General features: G+C 33.0%; 1 protein-coding gene and 1 pseudogene across 1 annotated transcript; one reads left to right on the top strand and one right to left on the bottom strand.

Annotated features, from left to right (window-relative positions):
* Window positions 1–10,832: 10,832 nt before the first annotated feature.
* On the bottom strand, window positions 10,833–11,648 carry LOC149537513 (putative UPF0481 protein At3g02645). Its single transcript, XM_089802339.1, has 2 exons — window positions 11,514–11,648; window positions 10,833–11,429 (listed from the first exon to the last, which is right to left on the bottom strand). The coding sequence occupies exons 1-2, from the start codon at window positions 11,646–11,648 to the stop codon at window positions 10,833–10,835; spliced, it is 732 nt and encodes a 243-aa protein (XP_089658465.1).
* Window positions 11,649–15,919: 4,271 nt separating this feature from the next.
* Window positions 15,920–16,672, top strand: LOC149537512 (secreted RxLR effector protein 161 pseudogene; annotated as a pseudogene).
* Window positions 16,673–21,959: the final 5,287 nt, after the last annotated feature.

The following is a 21,959-nucleotide window of genomic DNA, read 5'->3' as shown; positions in this document are numbered from 1 at the left end:
TTCAACAGAAGAAGAAAGGGAGACTTCCATGCACGACTGAAACGAGTGAATAAAGTGTCCTTGGACACTTTGGTGCACAAATTAATCGCCTCGCCTATGCTTTCCCTAGCAGCTAGGATATCACATGTTGAAGAAGAGGAAACTTCGATGAAAAACACCATCTCTTTACAAAATGCTCTCACTTCATTGAAGATATGGACAATTTTGAGGAGAGAAGTCGTACAGTCACTGTCCACACTCCGCAGTCCTACAATTGGAACATCTTTGTCCATGAGCCAATCCCAGATCTTCGCTATTTCTTCTGCAAACGATTCCTCGGTATAGCTGCTGGATGAGGGAAGACTGGCAATGGACGATCCCCATAGATGCCTTTAAATCTCTCATTTGATTTTTCCAGGTTATCCACTTTTACTGTGCAATCATACAGCTGGCGGCTGATCTTATACCGATGCAAAAAAATGGAAGCACGCCAAAACATCCATTGCACTGTTCACTTTGAAACTTTTCACCACGCCAAAGATTTTCTTTTTGCCCATGCCAAACATTTTGACACCCACCAGCACAGCTTCTTCGCTTCTAATGGCACTTGAAGTTTGTCTCAAAATCTTCCTTGAGCTTCTCGACATTTGCTCTTGTATTTTCCAGTTCTTTCTCCCAACCCTCCACCGCATTTAAGGGCTTGATATCTTCGTCATTGAGGTTATTCTCAACATCATCCACAGCCAACTTTAAACATTTTAATTTCTCTTCAGTCTGTTCAATTTTCTCCATCAACCCAAAACACTTCTCTATTTCCCGCATTGCGTAAGACAGCAGGTTCAAAACGACTCCTGTGACCGAGTCGCAAGCGGCGTCCATGGCACCTTATAGGAACAAAAGATATCACAAATTACCTGAATGGTTTCTTCCTAGGACAAATAGATCTTAACATTAATTCATTATTTTACTACTCTGGGACCATCATAAGCCAGTGCTATTGTTTTGTCGGTGTGAACATAGCTCAATTGACGACTGACATTTCTAGAATAAGAGTAAAAAATGAATTATGCACGTGTAGAAAACACTTTCTTTTTTCCTATAACGGAGCAACTTCGACGTTTATCCTTCATATAAACGCTACTGTCTCAGTTGACTCTATAGAAGAGAGCGACTTCTTGAATAATAAATACTATACAGATCATCTATACAATAAACATTGAAAGATTCTTTCATTCTTTATTTTACCCAGCTTAGAAAATAATAGAAAAGGTCATCCATCTTTTTCTTTTTTTTTTGAATTAGAAAATTACTTTACCTCGTAGATGGTGAGAGAGAAATTGGCTACCATCAATGGCCATATTAAGCTGGTCACCAAAGAAATCGCTTGAGCTGTGATGCCACATCCATGTCAATCATATTATACTAGTGATGATGCATTTATTTTTCTATGCTATAGCACATCTTTCCAATATTTATTTTGTTTATGCATGATCATTATTTATATTTTATGTTAAAATTATGTTTCTTATCTTATTTTTATACGAGGTACGATGATTAAGTAGCTTCTCACAGTGGTATTAGGTTGCAATGAATTATAGATTGTAATCAAATTAAAATCATGAGATAATAATATTACATTTGTTGTTTTGCTGGATGTAACCTAGAGATTTGGTGAACCATGTCAAATCTTTGGGTCTTATGTTCTCTTATGTGTGTTTTATCCCTATGTGATATTGGTTATATTTACATGTAATTATTGTTTTTGTCTCTTCAATCCTAACAAGTGGTATTAGAGCAAGGTTGTTTCAGTTACCATCTACAAGAAAGTCTCACAGATTAGTGAGAGTCTCACATTTGAGTGAGAGCAATGGAAGATAAGGGTAAGTTAAGGGTTGGGAATAATAGGTGAAACTTTCAATTACGGAAAATAGAAATGGAGAATTTGCCTTTATTAGAAAAATTTATGGTAGTTATGAGGAAAATCCAAGAAGGATCCAAAAATGTTAAACAATGACTAGAATATTTTGGTCAACACGACAATTTGAGGTATTTTCCTATGCTTGGCACAATTGGTAGTATTTAATATTACAAAAATGAAGATAGTGGAAGAGTTGATGGAAACCCTATGAAGTTGTATGAAAATCCTTCAACTTCAAATTGAGTATTTCTTGTGAAGTATTTAATTAATATAAAAATGGCAGGATGTGGGTCTATTGTTGATCATTTAAATGAGTTTTATACAATTATGAGTCAATTATTCTCTATAAATATCAACTTTGATGAAGAAATTAGGGTGCTCTCGATTCTATGTTCTTTTCCTAAGAACCTGAATGACTTGGTAATAGTTGTTAGCAATTCTATCTAGTTCAAATGTACATCAAGATGTGTATTGAACACACAAAAAGGAGGCACAATGAATGAGGGGAAAGAATTCTAGAAATCATGGGAAATTAAAAGAAAAATCACATAGAAAGAGGTTTTAATGTAGAGGACCAAGAGATTGCTGGTACTATGGAAAATCAAGTCATAATCTTGAAGAAAGATTGATGGTCTCAAAAAAAATGACAGAGACAAACACTTAGAAGGAAAAAAGAAGGCAAATGTAGTAAGTAATAAATCCAAAGATAACACTTTTCTTCTTTCTTTGGAAAATGTTGATGACTCATGGTTTTTAAATTTCCAAGCTTCATTTCATGCTACACTCAATAGAACATATTTTCTTGGTAACATTCAAGGTGATTTTGGGCTAGTTTATTTGGAAGATAATGAACCCTTTCATATCAAGCTTGAAAGGGAAAAATTAAGATTAAAATTTGTAGAATGGGAATCATTCACTACTACAAGAGATAAGATATGTTCCAAGGTTGAGTAGAAATTTAATTTCATCAGGGGAACTAGGTGAAAAGGGTTTTAAAATTACTTTTAACAATGAAAATTTGAAGGTTTCAAAAGGTTCCTTAGTAGTAGTGTGAAAGTAGGCACCTTATATCTTTGTACAAGTCATATTATTCCTTCTACTTTAATTATTTTAGAGAAAAATTAGTGTTCAAAAAAAATTTCTATAGTTGAGTAGGAAGAACATCAAATAGTTGTTAGAACTTTTAAAAGAGTACTACAACATAATGAACTTGGGTGCATGAGTGAAAAATGTGTGAATATAATAAGAGAACAACATAGTATAGTGTAGTTTTAAATTCTAGCAAAAGCCACAAGTTTACCATTGATATAATTAGTCTCCAAGTGGGAGGTTATTCTTGTGGAGTTTGATCTGTCACCAAGTGCCCCATGAGATTGTTGTTATGTGGAGCCTAGTCAGAATCAGAACATTAAATTTTCCACACTTTGTTCAACATATTCTCCCCTCAATATTTTCTATAAGGGTTTGAGGTAAGCACCCCCTTGCTAGGGGTCTAGGGGCAACACCCCTTGTGAGGTCCATGAGAAGTGCCCAAGGAAAGGTCCTAGGTTCACACTCTAGGCATGCTCTCTATCACAATATAGGATGGGGTCGAGGGGTAGCACACTCGAGGCCAAAAATAAATTTACTATTGTAAAAGTCGTCAAAAGCTATTTTTCTATTGGATGACATATTCTAGCTATTATTTTGTAAGTGCCATAAGTCTTGTATAAAATGACTTAGGATTAAGGATTTTATGAAGTGTGATGATTTAGTTGTTTCTTACAGTGGTATTGACTTGCAAGGGATTACAGATTGTAACTAGGTTGAAATCACTGGATAATAACATTGAACATGTTGTTTGATGCATGTAGGCCAAGGATTGCATAAACCACATTAAGTATTTATGTCTTCTATTCTCTTATGTATGCTTTATTTCTTTGTGATATTGGTCATATTTGTATGTAATTGTTATTTCTACCTCTCTAATCCTAACAAATTAAACTCAACAAATAATAATTAATCTATATTTCATATCATTACCCACTTAAAAAAAATTTTTTAATGATTATATGTTGCTAAAAAAATGAAGAAAAAGATATAAATATCATTACAATAAAAGAATGTGAATCCATATTTTTTTAATCTTCTTTTTATAAGAATATCTTTAAATATTATCTTCATTTATTGATCTATATTTTTTAAGTTATAAAAAAATTGAAATATAAGATAAATATTAATAAAACATTTTAGAATCACCTATCTATATTATTGAATGACAATCTAATTCATATTTTAAAGTTTTTTATGACAATATTTTGAGATTCTCATAAACACACAAATTAATCATATTATTTTCTTATAAAATAATAATTTAAGATTCATATACACTCTAACAAAGAGATATTTCTATTTTTTTTTAAATTAACTATTGATTTTGTATTTATACGCATTTTATTTTATTATTTTGTAAACACAAATCTTCTTATTTGCTGAAATATAAATATTTATTGAAATGCAATAAGGATAAACAAGAGCGTAAGATTTCAATATTAATTTTAGAAGTGGATCAAATACATGTAGAAAACTACAAAATTTCATAATTTCAGTACATTAAGCAATGTTTATTCTTTTTTTTGTATTGGTAAGAGGTCAAAGCCAAGATTAATTATTATGTGGTGCGACTGATTATTATTATTATCCATTAAGCATGAGTAAATTCAAACCCAAGACATCTTTGATCATAGGCTCACAATTTACCATTGTATTGTAGGCTCTTGCCTTATTAAGCAATGTATTGTTATTTTGATAATATTTTTAGATTAAATATGCATGAACGATGGAAAGATGGGTTAAAAGAATTTTAGATTAATTTACTAGTTTGCATTATAAGAAACCTTAAAGGATTGTTGATACGATAAACAATTAAACTACTAGAACTCTTTCAAGATTGGTAGGTAAGCATATTTTTAATAAGCATTTAAAAGAAGATTAGAATCATGATGTTATTTTGGTTTATTTGACATTGGCTAACTATATAGGTTTAGTAAATATTCAAGAAATGTATTATTAAATTCTAATTAAATTTGCTTCTTTAATTAGAAAAGCTTAGATGTATGTCTCTTAGGCTGGCATCTATTTACATTTTTTTAATTCTATCACGAATACAAGTTTGAAGTGATATGTGTGTAGAGAGATAGAAAATAAATCAAGATCAAAGAGTAATGTAAAAAGGAAATAGGGTTTGATGTTATTTTGTGACATCATCAAATGTAAAGGTTGTCAATACCTCCAACCAAGATAAAGATAAGATTTAGAGGTTAATACATTCTAAACTTGAAATTGTATAAAACTGGGGTATGCCCCTTTTAATTGTGTGATCTATATAGGACTACGGTCCTAGGCTAGACTGAAGGTTTTCTTCTCTGTTCTTTCCTAGTAGTGCCCATTTGATCTAAGTGACTTTGTACTTTTTAAAAATTATATATATATATATATAATCAAAGGCTTCGGTCATTCACTAATAAAATAAAAATAAAAATTCATATCTTTAATGATGGTTTTCCACAGTTTTGAACTCAAACTATGACTCTCTCTTTGTTGATTTATTCCAACACCTCTTGACTAATAATAATAAACATTAATCTTACATTTTAATCACAAAAAATATCACAAGATACTTTCAATCATTGCTTCCTCCAACGAATAAAGTAGGAGTTGAACTTAACATCCTTAAATAAGGAACGTAGAAGAGAATGCACACACACATATAAAACAAAGCTTCAAAGATAGAACTAAATGAATTATGAAAACCCATACATGATTTTAATCAAGAATAGATAAATAAATAATCAACTTGTTATTATTTCACTACTATCATGTATCACCATAAGCCGGTGCAAGTTTTTGGTTGGTGTGAATAGAGGTTAATTGATGACTGACATTTACTTGAAATAGCGACATCAACATTAAAAAATAAATTATGAAACAGGGATTTTTTTAGTGGCTATTATTCGCCAATTGGCTAATATGTCCCGATTGGGCTATAGAAATTGGCTTAAAAAAACATCGTATACTAGTTGACCAGTTCGCCCAAATTTTATAAAATACTCATACAGTGGTCGGAACTTTCGCCACTATTATTACATAATTTTAGTTTGGTAGTCTGGTTCCTCGCCCATATTTCTCTTTAATGTTTACTCTTATTCACCATGAAATTAATTGAGTGTCTCTTTCGACAATCATCATTCGCCAAATTCCCATTTTCTTATGTGAATTTTTTTTTTTATGAGTGACACTGTACTCCATAGACAACTTACCTTGATACGTGTCATTATTTCGGTGACTACCTTGACAATTCTTCTTCCATCAAGAAATGTTGGCCGAAATTAAACCTCAGCCATTGATCTTGGATCATCAGACGGTCTAAGTTCTCAAATAATACATTTAACATAATTACATTTCAAAACATAATTCGCCATCAATATTAATAATTTTATTTAAAAAAAAATTATAATCACCATTATTTTATAAAAATTGTCTAAACTATTAAAAAATTTTCCACCAAATATCCATCGATTAACGCATCGTCAACACTATTATTTTTTTTTCACCCAAATGACATGTGATTCGCCACAATTTTATAAATTTTTGGAGGGGGGGGGGGGGGGGTTCCTTAAAGTTATCCCTATTGTGAAATGTGTAGGGAAATCATTTTATTTTGTTTTCTTAATGGAACAACGTCGATGTCTATCCTGTATATAAGTGCTACTGTCTGATTTGACTTTATAGTACAGAGCGACATCTTGCATATGAAATATGATACAAATCATCTATATAATAAACAATGAAAGGTTCTTTCATTCTTTATTTTAGTAATCTTATAAAATTACTTTAACTCTGTAGACAGTGAGAGAGAAATTGCTAGAGTAAGCTGGTTATAAACCCATTGCTTATGTTCTGATGCCTTTACATTGTCAAACATATTATATAAACGAGAGCTTTACATAAAGTAGAGGAACAAAACAATAAAATAGACAATTTTTTTCGATGTGGTTAAGAAGCATAAAATTGCAAGTAAAACTAGACATAGCAGTTATATAAGAAACTATTTTTGTTTTGTTAATAATTCGAAATAATCAAAATTGACTTCACTTTTTTCCTCACTATGTAATGTTCAAGGGATAACCATTTCAACTGAACTTAAGTTCAGTTGTGTAAATTAACCTTCAATATTTATGAAGACCTTTATATCCACCACCACCATACATTTGTAGGAATTCTTTTTATGTAGTTTACTGTTAGCTCAAATTGTAGAGACATAGACAATGCATGCAGTTGACAATCGAACAATGGAGTTTTCTGAATCTTTCTATGCTATAGCATATCTTTCCAATATTTATTTTATTTATGAATGACTACTATTCACATTTTATGTTGAAAATATGTCTCTTTAGCTAACTTTTTTAACACGACATTAGAGCAAAATCTTGGGCAGTGATTTGAGAGTGTGAAATTTTGGTTTTCTACAGGTTATAATCTAGTTGAGAAGCATCAAAAACTTTTTCCTATGAAGTAATTTCAATATAAATTTGGTGAGAATTTTTCTGATTTCTTTTCCTCATTCAAAATGGAAAGATGTTACTTTGCTTTATTCAAAGTAAAATTAAATCAAAATAATTATTATGATTGGGTGTAAAAAATGAGGACATCTCTAACATTTCAAAATTGTTATGATATTGTTATTGGGAATGTACAAAGATCAAAAAGTTCTTCAAGAGAACAAATAATTGGGGATAAAAGAGACAAGATGGCAACAACTTTGATCAATCTGAGACTTTTAGAACAAGTTTTTCCAAAAGTTTGAAATGAAAAAAGTGGAGTGAATGTATGACAATTTTAAAAAAATAATATTTCAAAACTAGATTGTTTTATGGATCATATCTCTCATCAATTGTACAATATGAAATTATCAAGTTCAGAAGAAATAGTCTCTCATTTTTAAGTAAATTAAAAAGAAAAGAAAAATGAGTTGTTTCATTTGGAAATATAGATAATAAATATTTTATTCAAATAACATTGCAAAATTATATAAGATCTTATCAATCATTTGTAAGGGGACTTGATATTGTAGATAAATTAAAAACTATTAAATTTGATGAGTTATGTGTTAAGTTGATCTAGAAATAGTAATGTCAAATAGAAGAAAGAGAACCATTTAACATTGAATTTGAGTCTAAAACATATAATTAAAGGAAAACAATATCATGAAAAAGATACAAGATAATCATCAAAAGAAACCAATCTTTAATTAGAGTATTTGCCATAATTTTGAACGTTAGAATATTTGATTAGGGTATTTGCCATAAATTTTTACCATTTATTTTTCTCTCCATAGATTAAGTAAAATAATTTAAATATGCACATCATCTATAGCCTAATTTAGAGAATCCCTTTCTCGAAATCTATTGTATTTTAGAAGATCACAGTCATAAATATATAAAACTTGGACATCATATAAATGTAAGCATTAAACACTTTTAGATTGAAAGTTCCACATAAATCACATTTCCTATAGAGTTAAAGTATCATCCCCTCACATTAATATTATCAACTTTCCACAAAAGTGAGATTATAATAATTCCAAATGAGAGAGACTAAAGTATAACAAACCTTTATAAGAAAATTGGAAGCAAAAGAGGAAGTATATTTCTTAACACAAATAAGCTTAATGATATTAGGCTTACATAATCTGTAAGTCTGATCAATTCTATTTTTAGGTTCGATTGTACTGTGGTCTTTTGAACACTATAGTACAGTAAGGGCTCAAATAGAGTGTGTAATTATAAGGAAATGCAATATACTAAATTGAAGTAATTCTATATTTGTACAAATTATTTAGTATACAAATATTTGTATGTACACACATGATATTCATTTTAAGTAACCTACCTAGAGAAAATGGGTGAGCTCTTCAACCCTTATGGGATGTGTGTGCATGCAATTAATTTTTCAGAGTTTAGATTATTCAACAATATGTATACGGCATGAGTTATTCAACACTTCATTTTGATAATCCTACTTGAAAAATTTAATTTAAATGTATTTAACTAAGAATCTCAAATACTTTAGACTCTATTCTCTATAAAGAATTAGAACACTAAAGTCCTTGTTACTATAATGATATTAGATATACAAAAGTATTCATGTATTATGAAACCAAAAGTCATAGTGGAGTGTCATATCACTGTTATCTTGTATTAGCATGTTGAGATAGGTGATTGCCTCAGTGCTCACAAGCTGCATCATTTACTTCAAAAATCTTGACTCCTACTAATGATTCTTCATTCCAAGAAAAAGTAGCAAAAATCAAGGGATATTTGACTAATGTTGGATATTTAAAAATGGGTAGTCTTAAATCAAATGTAGCCACTTGAGTTATATCATAAAGACACTTAAGAAACTAGGTTTTAATTAGAAGATTTGCCATCATTTTGACCATTTCTTTTTCTTCACATATGTTGAATAGACTAATCCAGTAGAAAATTTACATGTCATATATAGTTTTATGTAAAGAAATCCTCATTTGAAATCCATTATATTTTTGAAAATGATCATAGATACATAAAATATTGACATCATATAAATGAAGGCATTAATCACTTCAAAAATTAAAGTTCAACATAATCACTATTGCTTTGAAGTGAAATTAACATCCTATCATATAAATAGTCACCTTTCTACAAGATAGATCACAAAAATAAATAATACTCACAAATCAAATCAGGGAGACATGAGTACACTAATCATTTACAAAGAAATGAGAAACAATAGAGGAAGTGTATTGCTTAACACACAAACTTATTGATACACACAAAATTATTGATATTAGGTATACATAACATATATTCTGGGCCATCTAGTTTACAAATTAGATTTTGTGATAATATATTTCGTACCAATGTGATCTATTATCAAAATGAAGAAAATAAATCAATTATGTTGCAATACAAGATACATCCACAACTCTTCTCTCTCTCTCTCTCTCTCTCTCTCTCTCTCTCTCTCTCTCTCTCTCTCTCTCTCTCTCTCTCTCTCTCAAAAGTGATTTATTTTTCTTTACCGTTCCTCATCGAAATTAATAGATCATAAAGTGTGATTTAGAATGTTGATACAAAAAGTTACTACATTGTAGATTTAAAATTGCTTAAAAAAAAAATTTAATTTAACACACAAATTTATCATATATTTGTTCAATTCCTATTACATCAAAGTTCACCTTGATTTTATAGAAACAAGTATTTTACATTTTTACAAAAGGAAAGTTCAATGAAAATTTACTTAGTTCCAGACCATTAAGTTTATAGAAACTTCAAGTGTGTGCTTGACAATGGTGGACACTTGCATTACTAGGTATCCAACACACATAATCTAACTCTAAAACAACATTGATTTATTAAGCATTAAAAAAAAAAAAAAAAAAGTACGAAGGCAAACCATACTTTACATTGCTTGACCTTGATGGTTTGGATCTTTGAATTGTACCTGCTTGTACATGTAATGTAAAATGAAAAATAGATCATAGTTATCCTTTAAATTTTAACATCACATCAAAAGCATGTACTGAGATTTCAGTTTTATGGGAATTAAAATAGCTACTCCATAGATAAGTAGGAGTGGTAGAGATCAAGCTATATAATAGCTATAAAAGCATGTACTGAGATTAAGCGCACTTAGGCTGGAGTAGTACTCGGATGGGTGACCTTCAAGGAAGTCCCGGTGCTTCACCACTATGAGCATCACCTAGATCCAATGAGTGCTAAGTGTTCCATTTATTCTTATGAGAGATGGATTCATGTTGAATCACTACTCATGAAACATGGACCAATGAGTTTGACTCGAAATCACACAGTTAAATCCTGATAGCAATATCACAGCTGCTCCATAGCCATTGGCATTAACCTCTCTGACCTCTCTGACATTTGTGAAACAAGCAAATGACTTGCACGATTGCTAATGAGAGCAGGGAGATACCTCCAAGAAGAAAGGCCACTCGCCATGGCTTCGAACAATGGGCTCTCCTGAACTGAGCCCACAGAATTCTCAGCCCTTTCTTTGGGTAATCATTTATAGCTCTCACAACATCGTCAACGAGTCCATAACTTGGTGTGTCGATGGCGGGAATAGCAAAAGGGTTCCATAGGTGAGCCACGTCATCGTTGCTTCCAAGCTTGTTGGAGATGATGCCCTCTTGCCTCAACCGGGACACGTCAGCAGCGGTGTTCACAAGGTCGTTCATGAGCACAACGTACCTCGTTATGATTTTCTGCGAATCTATCCAGTGCGTCTCCATCACCAATAGGTTTCTCACAATCACCTCTGACTTGTCATCCACTGTGAACTTGGGCATGTGTAGAGTTGACTTCTCGCAGTCGAAGTATATGTGGCTGATTCCTTTGTGATCTAGTTTCTTAAATTTCACTCCTATTCTTCGCAATTCCTCCACAGTAGGAACGTGACGATCATCCTTGTCTGCTTCACCCCACTTGTAGTTCTAATACCATTCCCAAAACAACGATATGACCAACCACATAAACCAGGTGATGATAACTGGGGACAAGAGAACCCATATTAATACAATGATTGGTAGAACACATATCACAAGCCCCATATTAATCATGTATTCATGACCTCGGTTCTTACTGTTCCCCACTTGATCTGCTTCCTCATCTTTCATATTCTGATGCTTTTGATCCTTTTCATTGTTGACCATATATTCATTTAACATAATCAGATTTCCACAATCCATTAGTATGTGAGCAATGTTTCTGGATTAGATTGTGTGAGTTTTTTTAGCATCACTCAATCTAATCCAGAAACATTGCTCACAGACCATATATTCACCAAGCAGATGCAATAGATGAGTTTCTCTTCTGTATTCCCAGCTCCTAATCGCTTCCCTTACTTCAACTGTGTCAACATAAATTAATTACAACAACCAAACAATATGGTCGGCACATACCAGTGAAATCTCTAGAAACACATGGAAAAAATGTGCAGCTGTTTTTCTCAACTACCACCATTAAATACACAACCAAATCTATCTCTAGAATGCTCTGTAAATTTATTACTCATTCAACTATAAATAGAATGGTTGACGCTGAGATATCAGCGCTCATTTCCTGAGTCTTTTGCTGTGTTAAATTCTCTCTGTTTTTGTTGATGGTATCAGAGCCATGACTGAGGGTTGGTGCATGATAGTTTTCTACGTCAGTTGAGGGAGAACTGAAGAATTCAAACGAAGTGCTGTTAGGAAGCTGCCACAGGGATTTTGTTGTTTGCTATTAGAAATCTACAAGCTGGCGAACTTGATTCCATTGTGGATCAAAAGCATCGATAGTGTTGAAGGTAAGTTTTAGCTACATGTCCTTTAAATGGAAGAAGCTTTCGCGTGTAGTGGCGCAGTTGAAGAGTAGTTTGAAATATTGGAGGATTGAGTTGCTGTGTGGGGCAGAATTCTGTGTCATTTATATTGTTATGGTTATCTATTTTGCTATGATTTTAGCCAAATATGGTTGAAGTGCTGATTTAGCAGTTGCACTATCTTTTGTTTTCTGTGATATTTATATGTGAATGAGAAATGTGAAGACATAAATAAATTGTGTGCGCTTTGGGATTGACTCAAAATATAAAGTTGAAAGTGGTAATTTTAGAAGTCTTTGTTTTGATAGGTTCTTAAGAAGGAAAATATCAAGGCATGGTCTTTGCTAGATACTCGATGCTTATGTGATTGAGTGCATGTGTATCGGTAATTGATTGGAATTTAACTATGGCTGCCAATGAGATGTCTAGTCTTGTGGTTAGTGAAAAATTGGATGGATCAAATTATGCTAATTGGAAATGTGAGATGGAGTTAATTTTACAAATGAAAGATTTATCGGAACTAGTCAAAGAAGAAGAACCTGAGGATCAAGATAAACTTGATAAATGGAATAAAAAAGATATGAATGCACGTGCTACACTTTTGTGGCAAATTAGTCCAGGGATTAGGCCTCATGTTCAAGGTCTAAAAACAAAAAAGGCAATATGGGAAACTTTACAAACAATGTATGAAAGAACAAGTAAGTTAAAAGCAATGGATATTAAGAGGCAATTAACTCATTTGAAAATGAAAGAAGGAGATAGCATGAATGATCATATTGCTAGATTGAAAAACTTAAGAAATCAGCTTGCAATGATGAAGGTTGAGTACAAAGATGATGAAATCATAGAATTTTTAATTGAAAGTCTTCCAAAGGAGTATAATAATTTCATTCGCACTTTAGAATTAACTGACAAATTTGAAATATAAAATTTCAAGAAGTCTATGGTGCTTTGTTAAATGAAGAAGAAAGGCTTCACAAGTTTACAAGTGAGTCTAGTAAGAGTCAAGCATTTGTAGCTAGAGGGAAATACAAGAATTATAATCAAGAAAGAACATATCAAAATCAAAGACCTAATCAAGGGAATCAATATAGAAATTATCAAAGACAATGGTCTCAACAAAGAGATAATCAAAATAGGCAAAATTATCAAAGGCCACAAAATGAAGGGAGAAATTACAATAATAATCTCAAAGGAGCAAATACTATCAAATGTTTCAAGTGTGGAAAAGAAGGGCATAAAAGTGATCAATGTTTTAAGAAATGGCAAAAGAGATTTAATCAAAGAAGGAAATCAAATTTTGATCAAGAAGAGGGTGATCATCATATAATGATAGCTTCTTTGGCTGCTCAAGGTGATTCAAGTAATGCATGGTATATTGATTCAGGAGCTAGCCAACATCTAACTCACAACAAAAATATTTTTAGCTCTTTAGAAGCTACAAGAGGTGCAAAAATATTTCTTGGTGATGATAGTTCACATGACATAGAAGGAATAGGTACAATTTCAATGAAAGGTAATGATGGTAAAAATTTAGAGATAACTAATGTGAATTTTGTACCTAGATTGGCTAAAAATCTTCTATCAGTGAGTCAAATAACTCAACATGGATATAAGGTGGAGTTTTATTCAGATAAGTGTTTAATCAAGAATATTAATGATGGATACAAAATAGTTGCTAGAGGAGTTGAGAATGATGGATTATATAAATTTCAAGCTAGTGTTGCTAAGAAGGCTTATATCACTACAAGATCATCCTTAAGTGAGTTATGGCATCAAAGGTATGGTCATATAAATTATCAAAGTTTGGCTATGCTTTCAAAGATGAATATGGTTGATGGATTGCCCTGGATAAAATTAAATACAAATGTGTGTGAAGGATGCATGGTTGGTAAACAACATAGAGACACTTTTGAGAGGTCTACATGGAGAGCAAAGAGAAGTCTAGAACTTATCCATAGTGATTTGTGTGGTCCTATGAATCCAACATCAAAGGGAGGAGCTAGGTATATCTTGACATTTATTGATGATTTTTCAAGGAAAATTTGGGTTTATTTCTCGAAACAAAAGGATGAAGTGTTTAACAAATTTGAAATATTTAAAGCTCTTGTGGAAAATGAAAGTGGAAATAAGATCAAGAGAATTAGAACTGACAATGGTGGAGAATATGTAAACAATAGGTTCAAATCATTTTGTGATCATCATGGGATCAAAAGAGAGATGACTGATAGATATACTCCTCAACAAAATGGTATTGCTGAAAGGAAGAATAGGACTTTAGTGGAAATGACACGTTGTATGCTACAATCTAAGAATCTTCCTTTGTTTTTATGGGCTGAAGCTATTAATACTGCATCTCATATTTTGAATAGATCTCCCACAAATGTTTTGCAAAACATTACTCCTGAAGAAGCTTGGAGTGGAAGAAAACCTAATGTTAAGTATTTTAGAGTGTTTGGATGTGAAGCCTATGCCCATGTGCCAAATGAGATTAGAGAAAAGAAATTTGATAAGAAAAGCATTAAGTGCATCTTTGTGGGGTATGATGACCAAAGGAAAGGATATAGGTTATATGATCCTAGTGTGGAAGATGTGTTTACAAGTAGGGATGTCAAGTTTAATGAAGGGTTTGACGATATGCCAATATCCACTCCTATTCCACATATGGCCATTGAGAATCATAAAGATCCTAATGATTTTGAAACTGGTGAAAGTTCTAAGGAACCCTTTGACATGGATGAAGAATCTAGTCCTTCCCCAAAGACCAAGAGTATTCAAGAAATTTATCAAAGGACTCATCAAATTAATTATGCTTTAATGACCACCATAATGAAAACTAATGATCCTCAAACATATGAAGAGGCCAAAGGAAAACATGAATGGGAAGAAGCTATGAAAAATGAGTATGATTCTTTGATAAAGAACAACACTTGGGAATTGGTAGAGTTGCCAAAAGGTAAGAATGTGGTTAACAATAAGTGGGTATATAAGACAAAGTTCAAGTCGGATGGGAGTATTGAAAAACATAAGGCAAGACTAGTGGCCAAAGGGTATTCACAAAAAGAAGGGATTGATTACACAGAAACTTTTGCCCCAGTAGCAAAGATTAGTACTGTCAGAGTTATTATAGCATTAGCAGCTCATTTTAAGTGGCCTCTACACCAAATGGATGTTAAAAATGCATTTTTGAATGGTGAAATTGATGAAGAGATTTATATGACTTAGCCACAAGGATTTGAAATCCAAGGGAAAGAACATTTGGTTTGCAAATTAAGGAAGTCTCTATATGGTCTCAAACAGGCTCCAAGGGCTTGGTATGCTAGAATTGATGAATATTTTCAAATTCAAGGCTTCCATAATAGTCCACATGATCCAAATTTGTATGTGAAAGAATTTGCTAGTGGTGATATCATAATCATTGTGCTTTATGTTGATGATCTTATTATCACAGGACATAGCATGGATAAAATTAGTAAGATAAAGTTAAGCTTGCAAAATACATTTGAGATGACAGATCTTGGTTTTCTACACTATTTTCTTGGTATAGAAGTATGGCAAAAGGATGATGGATTTTATCTTTCTCAAACTAAGTATGCCCTAGACATATTGAAGAGGTTTGGAATGACAGACTGTAAAAGTGTATCTACTCCAATTGCTTCGGGGTTGAAATTAAGCAAGGACATGGAAGGTGAAGATGTTGACCCTACCTTATATAGGCAATTGGTTGGCAGTCTTGTATATTTAACACACACTCGTCCTGATATTTCTTTTGCAGTTAGTGTGGTTTCCAGATTTTTGAGCTCACCTAAAGTCCCACATTGGATAGCTGCTAAAAGAATACTAAGATATGTGAAAGGGACTTTAACGATGGGCATCTATTATTCATTTCATGGAGATATTTCCCTTGTTGGCTATTCAGATTCTGATTGGGCAGGATGCATGGATGATCATAAGTCCACTACAGGTTATGTTGTCTATCTTGGTGCAGGTCCCGTTTCTTGGTGTAGTAAAAAGAAATCTACCATAGCTCTATCCACTACAGAAGCTGAATATACTGTGGCAAATGAAGCAGAAAAAGAAATCACTTGGCTACGAGCTATCTTATCAGTCCTTAGGCAACATCATGCAGGGCCTTCTCTACTTCATTGTGACAATCAAAGTGCCATATCATTGTCTAAGAATCCCGTGTTCCGTGCTCGCACCAAACATATTGAATTTTATCATCATTATATCAGGCATCTCCTCCAACAGCAGGTGATTCATCTTCAATATTGCAAGACAGAGGACCAGATTGCTGACTTATTCACCAAGGCTTTAAGTGAAGCCAAGTTTGTATCTCTTCGACATCTTTTGGGCTTAAGAGTAGTGACATAATTATGGTTTTCATTCAGGGGGGATTCTTATGAATTTCAACCATTGTATTTAGGAAACTACAGAGTGTAAATGGGTACCTAACAAGGCCTTAGGCTAGGACCCATCATATGTAGATTATGGGAGGATATTTAGATAGTAGATATTTAGTATTGCTATTGTAATTAATTTAGGGGGGATGTCAACAAAAATTAATTACAACAACCAAACGATATGGTCGGCACAGACCAGTGAAATCTCTAGAAACACATGGAAAAAATGTGCAGCCGTTTTTCTCAACTACCACCATTAAATACACAACCAAATCTATCTCTAGAATGCTCTGTAAATTTATTACTCATTCAACTATAAATAGAATGGTTGAGGCTGAGATATCAGTGCTCATTTCCTGAGTCTTTTGCTCTGTTAAATTCTCTCTATTTTTGTTCAAACTGGAGACAAACTTTTCAGAGGGTGCTCAAACAATTTATCTTGCACTACTCTTTCCTTTCTCTCCTTGATTTGTTTCAAAACCCACAACGGTAACTAGTTTTCCAATTTGAACATATCTTTCACCATGTCTTTCAATAAAGCGTGGTGATTATTCCTATTGAGAATATGTTGCAACATGGTCTTGCTTCCATTCTCAGATTTCGTCAGAACTTCTACCGAAAATCTGTCGAGAACTTCTAAGACGAAACAACCATCTCTCGCCAGCAGCCATGCAAGGATCTCGGGACACATCCCTGTTCCACCATAGCTTTCCTCTGCTTTTTTGTACATCTCCTCGCTCTTTAGCTTCCCCACAAACTATTCTAGGCCACCAAAATTCCACGCGATTTCTGACTTGAAATCTTCTAAGCTATTATCATCATCAATTTGCTCGTTTTGGGAATGTTTGGGACGGAAGCCAAAATGCCTAGGGCCGAATGAGATCTCTTTAAGATGGTAGAATGACACAGTGTTGTCATTCTTCAAACACACCGGAGCAGGATAAATGTTATGCTCGTCCATGTAGAAGAGACTTGGCTTCTTCTTGGCATCAGCTAGCCATTTATTAATGCACTCTGCATCCTATTCGAATGCAGCTTCATCATGCCCTGGACTTTCTTGGATGTTAACTATGCATTCTTCTTCTTCTTGTGTCTCCATATCGGCCATATGTCCTCGATGCAGGATTCTCCTTGCAGAGTTTTTTTATAAAGAGGAGTCCCGAGAAAAATTATCAGATTAGTGAGCGGGGAAGTTACTACGCAAAACACTAAGGGTCCATTTGTTTCATGGAAGATGATAGGAATTGACTTTTTCAAAATCTGGATTTGAAATTTTTTACATTTGTTTCAAAATTGGCAAAATCAAATTAGCATACTGGACTTCCAATTTTGCCTCATAACCAGCTTTTCCAACTTCCTACTAGCAAGTGGGAATTGAAAATCAAATCTTGGTTATGTTTTTTAAGGAGTGTAAAAACAATAGATTGGACTACTTTTGAAATTTGCCTTCAACTCCTAGATTTGGTGTTCAACATTAGGGTAACTGACAATTTAATGTCTAATATGTTGATTCTGGTTTTTGAAGGAGATGATTCTTTATATTAGTATACTAATAGAAAAGTCTACTCAAATATAATGATTTGTGGGGTATTGGGACATTTCCAACAAAGATGCATTGAGATATAAGATGTAAATACAATAAATGACTAATTATAAATAGAATACAAAGTAAATATAAAGAGAGAGAACATAACTTTATTCCTAGTTTAGGGTATAATCACTTAAGCTATTTTCCTCAAGATAAGTGATTTTGTTCATTCTAATAAAGCATGAAAAATATTAAGTAAATTTATACCAAGGTGCTCACATTTCTATATCAAATACAATAAGGAAAAAATTTAAAAATGTAAAGATGACAACTAGTAAATGTGTCAATAAATTTCTTACAAAAGATAGTGGGTCATATGAAAGCACCAAGGGATTATGTAGATAACAAGAATGCCATTGAAACTATTTTGAAAATCTTGATTCAAAAATTTCAAGTCAAGTCTCTAGAATTCAGATTTATAAGGATCTCTAAATATACAAATTGACGAACTAAGTGGAATTTTGTCAACTATTGAAGAAAAAATGAAAGTTAATGAAGAAATCTTAGAGAAATAATTCTTATCTAAAGAAATTATAAGAGGAAAAGAGCCATGCTCTATAAGATTCTAGAGAAAGATGATACTATTCTATAAGGGTAAATAGAAAATTTAGAAAAGTAGGAGAAGGAAGATGTTGAAGTAATGGGGGATAAAATATTAAACTAAATGTCCAATGCTTCCATTGCAATCAAATTAGAAATTATCATGTTTAGAATGTAAACAACATGAAATATAAAAGGGAAGTTTACATAGTACTATTGAAGATAAACAATATTTTTTCATTTCTTCTTTGATACAAATTTAACTGAAAATAATGTGTCTGATATAAAATTTAGATGTTCTTTACCCATGATATCTAATGAGAATTTATTTGTCAATTATAATCAAAAGCATAAAATTGCAGTAGTGTTGTGGTTTCACAATGCACTACCCATTTTCTCTAGAAATGGGGACCCCCCACTTTATTTTTTAGCTTTTCGGATCCCTAGTCTGAGGTTTGAGTCTTCATTTTAGGGTTTTGCCTAATGTTTTACCTAATGTAGGTCTCTGTTTGAAAACCTAGTTACTTGAAATCTTGTTTATGAGACTCTGCCCCTTTCCTCACAACATTTCCTTCCTCCAGCTCTCAGCTACCGCACCTCTGTAGCTTCTAAGGTGTGCCATTGCACCTGATCCCCTCTCCATCACCTGCACACAAGTAAAACACATTAAAAACTAAAATAGGAAGGTGCACACCATGCACATCCTCAAGGTACACAACGTGGACACCTTTCTTTTATTTAAAATTTAAAAAAACTCAAAAAAGCTTAAAAGGGCACAAACCTTCACCCAAGATAAACGTGTGCAAGTGCGCACCTATCCAAGGTGTGAACATGTGCACCTTTACAAGAGCTAAACATTCCCTAAGTAAAGTAAAGGGTGCGCACTTAGCACAACCCATAAGTTGTGCTTAATGCGCAACCTTTCCTTTTACATTTCTCTTACTTGGGTACCATAAGGGTGCACACCTAGCACACCCCATGAGGTGTGTTAGGTGCCCACCCTTAGTATTAAAGGTTTTGTAGGGAAAGGCACACCTAGCACACATCTAAGGTGCACAAGGTGTGCCCTTTTTTGTCTTCCAAAGGTTTTTTTGTTAGGTTTTTAGGTCTTTTTAACAGTTTTGCGTTTTAGGGTTTCTGGGTTATATTTTTGTCATAATTAAGGTTTATGTTAATTAGTTTTCTTTGCCTCCAGACTAATGGATATTTGTATTGTGTAGATTCGATGGTTTCCTCCTCATCGTCCCTCACTAAAAAGATGGCTTTGAAACTAGTAGTTTTCAAATTTTAAGGTGTTCCAGAAAAATCACTTTTCCACCTAGATAAATATTCATAGATAAATTTCCCTTAATTTTTATGCCCCGAACACTAGGGTTAGAAGGCTCTAAGTATGGGAAGAGTCCTCTAGGGCTATAGGATCTCTACAAGTTGATACTATGATATGTGTTAGTAACTTTAACTTGTCTCTTTACCATTATAAGGAATTCAGAGGATCACTCTTAGAGCATGTATGATTTTAATGACTTTCCTAGGTACAAGGACTTCTTTGATAGTGACCACTAAGGTTCTCCTTCCACCTAGTCTAATAACAAGATGGGAAAAAACCTTATCAAGGTAAGGTTAGACAGAGTCCTGATATCGCTAGGTTGGGATATTCTCCCTTTATCTTCCCTATAAGAACTCCCTAGAATGATATTTGATCACTCCATGATAATGTTTAGTTGGGAGAATCATAACTCTCTAGGTTGTAAGCCCTTAATATATGCAATTATGTGGCACTCACACCCCAAATTTGGTGATTGCATCAAACAATGGTGGAACATTAGGGTGGAAGTGATGACCATGCATAGAATAGTAAGGAAGCTAGAAAATATTGAAATATGGGAGTGTAGTTAGAGAAATCAACCTTTGGAGATATTTTTAAGAAGAAAAAACATATTAAGAAAAAGTTTGATGATTTTCAAAACACAATGGCTAATGGGGACATCTTTGAGGAAACTATTTGGGAATAAAGGAAGCTAAGACATAAGTGGAAGGAAGTTGTGGGGAGGGAAGAGACTTTCTAGAAACAAAGATCGTGAATTCAATGAGTCACTCAATGGGATATGAACACTTCTTTCTTCCATAAGTCAACCTCCTGACACAAAAAATGAACACTATATCCTAACTACAAGATGACACAATTAATGTATCTTATTGGATTTATAGACAAGTAAATAAGCTAAATTTTGATATGTCTCATGTATTTACTCCATCATGCGTTTGGATATAATTGCGTAGATTTTTTGTTTTGTTTTTACAATTCTTTTATTCTAACATGAACCATGGACTATAGTCTGAAATGATGCAAACCAATTTTACACAATTGAAAGTTAAGACACCAATATTGCTTTATTGAATTATCTTTAAGTTTTCAAATTGAAACACATAATAATATTTTTTTTTTGGTCATCTTTAGTATTATGACTTTTTTTTTAGAAGTCACTCATAAAAAAATGTAGGCATTCTTTCCCATGGCGATGCATGTGAACACCATGGAGGGAATATTCCTAGGGCATATTTAATTTTGTAACAAAACACATCTAGTTGTGTGTCAATTGTGATGCCTAACCATGAAAGTAGTCAATCAAATAGGACCTCATGACAGAATCAAATGTTTAAACCCTATCAAACCTATCAACTATGCAGTTGGACCCTCCCTCATGACAGAATCAAATGTTTAAACCCTATCAAACCTATCAACTATGCAGTTGGACCCTCCCATGGTGCAAGTGTTAGTCTAGATGCTTATTAACAATTCTCATAATTAAATTAAGATTAGTCTAGTTACAAAAATGGCTGAAAAGAAATCATCCCACGGATAGTTCACAATAATCCATTGATAAGTTACCATACAACCTACTTGGAGTGCCAAAAGATAAACAAGATTGAATATAATCTCTTTAATGACATGTTTCGCAAGCATAGTGATACTCCTAATCAAGAGGTGCCAAACAAATCTGGCATACAAATTGTGTTACTTGTTCTTGCCCTGCCATGGAACTCTAGTCGTCAATGGGAACAATCTCCAGTCCAGTCTCTACAATATCCCATTTTCTTTGAAATCTTGAACTGGAACCCACCTCTTTAT

This window comes from Cupressus sempervirens, chromosome 9 (genome assembly GCF_028749045.1).
Source record: "Cupressus sempervirens isolate cs-2001-9-10 chromosome 9, ASM2874904v1, whole genome shotgun sequence".
Lineage (NCBI taxonomy): Eukaryota > Viridiplantae > Streptophyta > Pinopsida > Cupressales > Cupressaceae > Cupressus > Cupressus sempervirens.
This window is presented reverse-complemented; position numbering and strand designations above follow the sequence as displayed.